This window comes from Arachis duranensis, chromosome 6, assembly GCF_000817695.3.
Source record: "Arachis duranensis cultivar V14167 chromosome 6, aradu.V14167.gnm2.J7QH, whole genome shotgun sequence".
Taxonomy (NCBI): domain Eukaryota; kingdom Viridiplantae; phylum Streptophyta; class Magnoliopsida; order Fabales; family Fabaceae; genus Arachis; species Arachis duranensis.
This window is the reverse complement of record NC_029777.3, coordinates 95,767,103-95,776,215: the sequence shown is the minus strand read 5'-3', so window position 1 is coordinate 95,776,215 and position 9,113 is coordinate 95,767,103. Positions and strand designations below refer to the sequence as shown.

At 29.6% G+C, this 9,113-nt stretch overlaps 3 protein-coding genes across 6 annotated transcripts; 1 reads left to right on the top strand and 2 right to left on the bottom strand.

The window, feature by feature from the left end:
* Positions 1-926: 926 nt before the first annotated feature.
* Positions 927-1,374, bottom strand: LOC107494746 (uncharacterized). The gene has a single exon (XM_016115783.3). The coding sequence runs from the start codon at positions 1,172-1,174 to the stop codon at positions 962-964; it is 213 nt and encodes a 70-aa protein (XP_015971269.1). The 5' UTR covers positions 1,175-1,374; the 3' UTR covers positions 927-961.
* Positions 1,375-5,865: 4,491 nt separating this feature from the next.
* LOC107494764 (uncharacterized) lies at positions 5,866-6,106 on the top strand. Its single transcript, XM_016115798.3, has one exon. It carries the CDS (start codon positions 5,883-5,885, stop codon positions 6,090-6,092), a length of 210 nt encoding a protein of 69 aa, XP_015971284.1. The 5' UTR covers positions 5,866-5,882; the 3' UTR covers positions 6,093-6,106.
* An 816-nt stretch (positions 6,107-6,922) lies between these two features.
* On the bottom strand, positions 6,923-8,734 carry LOC107494756 (uncharacterized). 4 transcript variants are annotated; one of them, XR_001593361.3, is made up of 3 exons: positions 8,227-8,734; positions 7,574-7,638; positions 6,923-7,070 (listed from the first exon to the last, which is right to left on the bottom strand). XR_001593361.3 is itself a non-coding variant. In XM_016115791.3 (3 exons), the coding sequence occupies exons 1-3, from the start codon at positions 8,636-8,638 to the stop codon at positions 7,058-7,060; spliced, it is 486 nt and encodes a 161-aa protein (XP_015971277.1). In that variant the 5' UTR covers positions 8,639-8,734; the 3' UTR covers positions 6,923-7,057. The 4 variants fall into 4 exon arrangements, 3 of the variants coding, with proteins under 3 accessions (XP_015971277.1, XP_015971276.2, XP_020980787.1); XM_016115791.3 differs by having other exon boundaries at positions 7,574-7,634; XM_016115790.3 differs by having other exon boundaries at positions 7,005-7,093; positions 7,574-7,634.
* Positions 8,735-9,113: the final 379 nt, after the last annotated feature.

The window sequence follows — 9,113 nt, the reverse complement described above, 5'->3', positions numbered from 1 at the left end:
ATTGAATCCTCTCATTCCTCTCTTCTTCTATTCGCTTACTAAATGGTTCAGCTCCTGAAACTTTGACCCAGCTCTACAACAAGAGAAATCTATTCAATATTCACAAAAGTTGAACCAGTTTTCACGGGAATGGTTTAATAAATTGAATAGAAATTTCCTTGTTTAGAATTATTCATCCGATTTTGAGTTTAAGTAATAATAAGATTGTAGATGAGGCTTGGCACAAATGCTAGATTCGTTGGCCAGTTGGCCTTCATGAAGTTGCATTCGGGTTCCAAACATAAATTTAACCCATGCAGTGCATAAGAACCCGTATTGTATAATTGTGTGTGGGTGGATAGGTGTTTGAGTTTGTGATGAATATTTAGGATTAAAAATTGTCCAATCCATATGTCCAAAATAATAATAAGGTTAGAATTTGCTAACTTTAAAATTAAACTCTCCACGTTATAGGTAAAGTTTCTCTAAAGTTATAAAAGAATTTTATTGAACTATAAATACGAGTTTTTTTTATTTCATCTTACACTACACACACTCACCACACTTAAAAAAGTTCTATATCTTGGTACAGCTTTATGAGAGACCTACAAATCTTCCATCTGTGCGAAATCACGAGATTTTTTGGACAACCATTGCTACGAGTTTGATAAGTTGATATATGAAAGTGGATCAGACCTAGTTACCTTAGTTAGGTCCAATTGAAGACCAGCCTTTTATTAGGTTATATACAAAATAAGCATTGCTAAAACAAAAGAAATTAAACCACGCAATAACAAAAGGTATAATATATATATATAATTCCTAGAGTTATATCCCCTTTTTTAATTTGAACAATTTGATCATCATCAGCACTGGTACACAGTACAGAAGAAATAAAGAAGAAGAAAGTTCAAAAGGTGAAATAAAAAACATAATTATGGGAGAGATTGTCAAATTCTATGAAACTTGGGATTGATTTGTATCAATTAATGTGTATGTGAACGCCTACAGCAATAACCAAGATGGTAAGTATACAAAAGAAAATGATTGCATGAACTAAAATGGAAATTCCACTAGTGCTCATGTTTCCAAACTCAACAACCCTAAACCTTGATGGGAACTGGAAGAGCAGCCCTGGAGATAGGAGGATGAACAGCCCCACCGCGACGATCACCGGTCCCCAATCGGCACTCATCTTTGTCTAGTCTGCCTCCTCTGTTCCACTACTTCAGTGTATCACTCTCTCTTCTACTACTAATATGTTGAATATGCTTGAGAATGGGACTCTGTCAATTCTATGGACCATGTGGCTCAAGTTTCTTAATAAGGAGCATGAATTTCTTGGTGGTTAAGGAGAAGATATGATGCTAAACTTGAGTGATAAAAAGACAAAGGTTTGTTTAGCAAGAAAGGTATGTGAATGATAGTGCCCAGTGAGGTGTGTGCCAGCAAAAGGAACTGCTTTTTTTTTCTTTTTTTTTTTCCTTTTTTTATTATAATAAACATTTTTTTGGTGTGTTGGAATTGCATATATCTAAAACTTATTACTAAAAATTCGACTAATTCAACGTGGCCTAACTAAATTCTATAAGAATCGATTAAGAAAATATTACTATTGTTATTATTATTCTCAAATTTAAACTCAACATCTGTCTTAGATCAAAATATCTACTGCTTTAACTAATTTGAAGTTAATTATCATAAGCTTCTAATAATTGTTAACCTGGACGTTCCTTTTTTTTTTCTTTTTTTCCGGATTGCTTTATGGATTGATCAAAGTGCGTCTATCTTATTCATTAAACTATTGAAATTTGGAAAAAGGAAAAAAGAAACGCGTGTGTGAAAAGATGGAGCTTTGGCATGAGACACTCTGGTAGGTTCCTTAATTTAGTTGTTCAAAGCTTGAAAAGAGAAAGCATTTAAGAACTTAGAAAATAATGGGACATATAATATTTTTGTTCAATCGTTCTCTGATTGACATGATTAACTTTAAATTATATAGAATTGAAGCTTGTGTCCATATATGATGCTTAAAGAATTTTGCACTGAAAATGCAAAGGAGGACAAGGTCTATATCTATATATTATATATTATTATTAATTTAAGTGGGCATACAGCATACTTGCAAAGCCAGGTTTCATATAATTCTTTCTCTCCTTTTTCTTTTCCCGGTCCCATATGAAAGAAACCAAAATTATATATTCATGGGGCCGGATGGAAGATACATATGCAGGAATGGTGATTTGATTGAAGTTTCCAAAATTAATAGTCATTGTTGATCAAAAACAAAAGTTATAACAATACTTATTTTGAAATTTAATTTCTTTGAAGTGAAGAAATTTTTTAAGTAATGATGGTAATTTATTACTATTGAATTTATAACTTTAGTTACATGTGAGTTTAACTATCTTAATTAAAAAAATATTTAAAATTTTACTTTTTTTATTTATTATAAATTCACTCATCAATATGAATGGTTATATTTCTGATACTCTCTCTTAAATAAGAGTCTTTTTTAAATTTGTTTGATTTTTACGTAGGTAGGCCTTATTTTTTTATTTGTCTTATGATATTTTTTTTTTATTTTTTCCTTTCATTTGTCTTATGATGTTTTTTCTTTTATTTTTGACTCTTCATGGATTGATCTTAACCTTTTGAACATAGACCTTTAATACTATGTCATGAAACTACTCATCTCAAAAATTTAATCTAAATGACATGAATAATTATATTTCTAATATAATTTATTAACGTATTTATTTTAGAACATTTTGCAAGGGCATGATATCAATAGAAAAAGTCTAGGGGACCAGCAAATTTTGTGACTTTTAGTTATTAATTAGCGATCAATGATGTTTTTAATAGTGTGAGATTGCATCTAATGATATAAAATCATTCAATTTCTTTTTAATGGTTAAATACTGACCAGAATTTAACAAAAGTGCTGGTCCCTAACATTCCTCATAGCTTGGGTTGCAATGGTTTCAATATTGCTTCAAAAAGTTGTTAGATATGAGATTGGCCAAGGATCATTGTCATGTCATCGAATGTTTCTAAGGTTGTTCAGAGCACGCTAATTGGTATGTAGTGAATCTTGGCTAGTCCATGTAACAGCCATGGATGTCTTCTTTGATCCTTTAAGCAAACCATCTTCCGCAATGCTCATGCCATCTTTTATTGATATCATCTTTTTCGTTATTCAGAGTAGTGTAATTGAGCCACCTTTTTAGGCTTCTACATTCTTTGTTGGATGTGAATTGATTGGTTCGGTCTAATAGGTTAATGTTAGTTGGTTAGTAATGATCAACTTGCATTGTAAGTTAAATAGTTAGAGGTAGCTAACGGCAAAGTAGTTGGTTTTTAGATATTTTTCGCAAATTCATAAGTTAGTTAGGGATGACTTAGTTTAGTGATGTATATAATATAGTCGCTTTGTAACTGACTGAGAAGCAGAGATTCTGCTAGTGTTCTCACTCAATTCTCAATCAATTTCATTCTCTTTCACTTTCTCAGCTCTTCTTCGTTTTCGATTCTTCCATCTTCTCTTCTGATTCCATTTCTTTCTACTCTTCTTTAGAACTCTTTATAGAGTTTAACGAGAGCTACTGTGCTTCTTGCACGCTTTTACATTGGACTCTCAACATAATTGGACCTATAAATTTAAATGCCAAGAACGAGATGAGAAATAAAAAAACAAGAAGCAATGCTTGAGTACTTGTTAACTTAAGTATCGAGAGTTCAATAATCAATTATCACTTTAAATGTAAAAAATTTTAATTTCTAAGTTAGTCAAATTAATTTATCGAATAATTCTAAATCAATGAAAAATCAATTATTATGTTTTACATGAATTATCTCTTCTGTAGAAAAAAATAGTGAAGAAATTTTTATATTAGTGATCTAGATCATGTTAATTAGGAGAGGACAACATTTACTCATATTTGAGAATTATTTTTAAAGATTAAAAGAAATTTTAAAAATTTTGAAACTACCCATGTACGACGTACCCCAGATGTTTTTATATTTTATTTTTAATTTTGGCATGATGTACCCCAGATGGTTTTTTTTTTTGGACGGATTACCCCAGATGTTTAAAGAATGGGTTTCGGTATTTATAAAGCCTTACCCATAAAAAGTGAACCCAACACATAGGCATAGCCTTCATTTTTTTGGTTCTATGGGGTCATGTTCTTTGTTGAAATGAAGAGTCTGTTTTGGTCCAAAGTCAAGAAGCAACGTCACATTATTTTGGTCAGAAGCAACGTCACTTTAAAACAGGATGGGAAGGTCCAATATTGCTTCTGAAGCAGACAACTAACATGGACCCCCAATTTTCCTTCTGAAGCGGGTTGGGTTTCCTTTTTCTTATGGTCTTTCAAGATTTCAAGGGGGTTGGGCTTCTAGCTCCGTTTTCCACCAAAAATAAAAAGCTTGAAAGGCTTTTTAGTTTTTAGCACTTGAGCTTGCATTACTTTCAATTTTTCCGATCATAATTTTCTTAAAAATAGTCAATTTGGACTAATGTAATAGTTAGTTTACTAATTTGTTTAAATAAGTATGGTGTTTAAAATTTTGACTTGTTAAATTAAAAAATATCATAAAAAATTATAAGTAATTTTCTTAAAAATTATTTCGTGGATTATTATTAAAAATAGGTCAATGCATGATCATTCACGTATTCAACAAATATTATATTATGTTATATAAAGAGATTATCATAAAAATTTTAAAAATTAGTAAAAATTTTCATGTATGATAAAGATTCATTTGGTTAAATTTTTTAATATATTTTAATGAGATGAATTTGTCNGAATTAATTTAATAATGAATATTTATTTTAAAATTAAAGTATTTAACTAAAAATTTTTATATAAAAAATATGATAAAATTATACTACCAATAAAATAATTAAACTAAGATTAATTATTTTAATAATTAATTATAATACATATAAATATACAAAAATATACGTTGACTTTCTAGTGTTCATCTATCACTTCTATTAGAACTTTGCCGGCGAGTTTGATTGTGCAATTCTTTTTTGTTGCGTTTTAATCTCATTGCGCCACCAAAAATAGTTCTCAAGCACAATTTTCCATCTTGAAGTATTATCTTTTTAAAACTGTTACTTGTCCTTTTATCTTTGGTCAGTTTTTTTAAGAATTTATTATTATTTAATAATTTAAATATTCACTTTCACATTTTATTTATTCAAAAAATTTAAAAAAATTATTTTTTATTTTTTTCTCCTCTAAAAACTTAATAAATGATACTATTTAAAAAATATCTAATTATACTGTTTTTTTAGCAATATCGATCTAAGTCTAAGTTACTATATTTATTATTTAGTAGAAACTCATGTATAGTTATATTTATATAAAGTTACTAGTTAAAAATTATTAAATAATAATTTAGTTAAATATGTCAAATTATCTAATGATTTTTGACTAACAATTTCGTATGAAAATAAGTGAAAATAAACTCAGGTGCATTTGACTTCACATGAAGTTAATAGATGAGAGTCGTTAAATGATTTGACTAATTTGATTAAATTTTCATCTAATAACTCTCAACTATCAACTTTACGTGAAGTTGACTATACCTGATTTTCACCATGAAAATAACTGACGATTTTCACCTTCAGTAGTAGCCGTCCAAGGAATCATTGCATCCAATGACTACACTGATCATAAACCGTTCCATTTGTCCCATCTTCAATTTTTATTTTTAACGTCTTACTTACTAACTCTCCCTCCTTGAACTTTATGATGTCTTATCCCACATCTATTATCGCCACTCATTTTGCTATTAAATCCTCCTCCTTGATTGCTTAATGTAATTTCTATGTTCAACTCTTTCTTCTTCCTTTAGCAAAAGAGAGACGTTAAGAGCACACAAATTAAATGGCAGATTGGGCTCCTGTAATTATTGGTTTAGTCCTGTTCGTGGTGTTCTCGCCAGGTTTACTGTTCCAGCTTCCGGGCAAAGGACGTGTGGTGGAGTTTCTCAACTTTCAAACCAGTGGCATCTCCATATTTGTCCACTCTCTTCTCTTCTTTGGATTCATGGTTATTTTCCTCATTGCCATTAATGTTCACATTGGTAGCGGATGAAGCATTCAGCATAGTCACTTTACTTGGACATGAACTTTTTTCTATGTTTCTTAATTTGTCTTTGATTATATATATATACACACATGACAAAGGTTGCTAATATGGTCAATATCTTGCTTCTTAGAGCACTTTTCTTCTTTTTTGTGATTAATTACTTGATATATTCAACTCACATACAATCCTGTGATTTTGTTATTGTGTCATAGAGATTCTTATTTAATTATAACATCGTGTTATTTGTGCACCTAAAAAAATTACTACCAAATAAAACCAAAACAAGAAATTTACATGAGAGAAGCACAAAAAATCAATTACGTTGTACCATTTTCTCTAGTGTAACCATCAATTATGTTACATATATAAACACGAAAAAATCACATACTAATTAATCACTTAAATAAAAATCACATTTTCACATTTATAATCAAAAGTTAACTCTTGATAATCGGTCATAGGGTTGGAAGTGAGCCGAGCTGAGGCAAGCTAGACCAAGCTTAAGCTCGGCTCACAAAAATTGAACTTGGCTCATAACTCGACTCATTAACAATGAAGCCTATTTTTTAAATTCAAGCTCATCTCACCGAAAACTCACGAGCTAGCTCGAGCTCACGAGCTGACTTAAATAATAGAAACATAAATACATAATCTATAATTCTATATTAATAAATTATAACTTATATATTTTAAAAAATATTTAAAAAGATCATATATAAGAATGTATTATAAATTTTTTTATAAATTATAAAAATTATAATTTTGATGATTTATTATATATAATATAATATATGTATACAGCACATAAATTCGAATTAAAAATCCAGAAAATTCTACTATGTGCATCGTAAAAGATGCGCTGCCCATAGTTGCAACACCTAGCATCAAAATTGCAAGTGCATGTATTGTTGTAGCCAGCCACAATTCAAAACCAGTAATCCACACCCACACGCCCATCACTAGTTCGTGCATTATCTCTGTTCTCTGCTAACAGATAAAGACAGAAACTTCCACACCTCGCATCAGAATGTACAAACCCATTTATCAATATTTATCATCACACCTACTTCCCTTTTAATAATATATGGATAAAGATGAAACGGATTCTCTTAATTTCTTTATAATCTATGATTTTTTATTACATATTTTTTAAATGAGACAAAAAAAAATTGAAAAAATCTATTTTTCGGATAAAGAAGAATTTAACGGTTTCTTCAACTTATCATTATGGTAAATATATATTCAAACCAACTTGTCAATTATTATAATGAACTTACAAATAGATATAGATGTCATTTGTTTGTGATTTCTTTCAATGCGAAAGCCTTCACTCACAAAACATACCAATAATTCATGCCACGGGAACATATTTGATAGTTTATTATTCTATTTCATGCAAAGTCATCATCAAACTCAGCAATGTTACCAGCTTCATTAATTACTTTTCAAAATGGTACATAACCATGTATTGTAATCTCCAATCTAACCTCAAAAATTCTAGGTGAATTCTTCTTCCCTCCCAGAGCTTTAAAAATTTCCTGGCCTCATCTGTCTACAATAAATAATAATGTTAGAACTATATATATAAGATATACTACAATTAATTAAGCAAAATTAAAAATACCATCGTGTAAAAAATAAAATAAATTAAATAAGTGCAAAAGTGCATAACACCATTAGTTACTTATTTATTTTTAAAATTATAAATATAACTATTCTCTTCTATTAATTTAATTTTTTAAAAAAAGTAATTTTATAGTATAGCACCAAAATCTATCTGATTCAATGTTATTGACTATTTATGTAAAAATGTTCACGCTCCAAATGATCATTTATAAGTATAAAAGAGATATATTACAAGTCTCACATCTCTTAAAATAAAATTTTTAAAGAGTTTACAAGTGTAAAGTATTTTTTACCCTATAAACTAGTTTTTAGAGTTAAATTAAGCTCACCTTTATTAATCCTTTCTCAAAGAGTCAATAAAATTGGTAAATCAATTAAACTGGTCTTATTTTTATTGGTATATATTTTATATAAAAATATATTATTTGATTATATCCGATTTAATTTTGATTAAATCTCGACGAAAGCTTTAAATTTACTTAAAAAAAAATTAGTAAAGAAAAAAGTGACTTACATGTGAAGTCGTTATTGTGGAAAGTAGTGGATCCAAGAATGAGACGATTCAAGAGCTTGGATAAGTTGGAAACCAATGAGGCTACACAGAAAATCACAACCAAGAGAGTAACCCATGGTAACATGATGAACCCTACTAGGAATGTGGCCGACCCGAATAGCATCAGTGTAAGTGATATGCCCAGAAACATGGACGCGAAAGCCGCCGGAGAATTCTGCGAGGAACTCACGGCGGCCCACGACAACATTGTCCACCATGGCTGGCTCGAGGAGGAAGAGGAGGACGAGGAAGAAGAAGGAAATGGATATGGATGATAAGGGAACTTGAGAGTGCGATGGATCATGGAACATAGCTCGTATAGAACCCTTGATTGGTAATCTTCTTCAGCTTCCAGTTGTTGCTGGTGTCTCATTATTCTTATTTCTTAATTTCTTGTGAACTTGAATTCAGATTCAAGAAAAGGTCAATGGCTTTAGGAATTGCTTGATAGGAATTGAAAAATGGAGATTTCTTTGAGAAATATAATATTATTTGGTAGCTTTTACTCCACAATATGTTTTTAAATATGTTTGTTGAGCAAATAATCTATGCAAAAATGAATTATTGGAGGTGTAGATTAGATATTTTTTTATTTTATCTAGACGAGAGATTTTTTATTTTCAGTTTTTATTTTCTTTTAGTTTAGACTATTTACACTTTAATGATTAATAATTTGTTTTTTTTATTTTTCTTTGTTAGAGACATGAGTCATTCTATAAGAATTTTTGACAAAAAATGACAAAAATTATTTATGAACAAATTGGAATTAATTTGTATATGATCTAGCCTTCACTTATCTTATATGGATAATAACTATTTAATTGATATTATTTATTGTTTATATGATC

What these genes read in the sequence shown, in the direction of transcription:
- LOC107494764 (XM_016115798.3), top strand. Translation starts at nt 5,883, where the DNA reads ATGGCAGATTGGGCTCCTGTAATTATTGGTTTAGTCCTGTTCGTGGTG.
- LOC107494756 (XM_016115790.3), bottom strand. Translation starts at nt 8,638, where the DNA reads ATGAGACACCAGCAACAACTGGAAGCTGAAGAAGATTACCAATCAAGG. An exon ending in CCACAATAACGACTTCACAT is followed by an intron (nt 7,635 to 8,226) that starts GTAAGTCACTTT and finishes TATTGTAGACAG; the next exon opens with ATGAGGCCAGGAAATTTTTA. An exon ending in ATTCACCTAGAATTTTTGAG is followed by an intron (nt 7,094 to 7,573) that starts GTTAGATTGGAG and finishes GAGGTGTGGAAG; the next exon opens with TTTCTGTCTTTATCTGTTAG.
- LOC107494746 (XM_016115783.3), bottom strand. Translation starts at nt 1,174, where the DNA reads ATGAGTGCCGATTGGGGACCGGTGATCGTCGCGGTGGGGCTGTTCATC.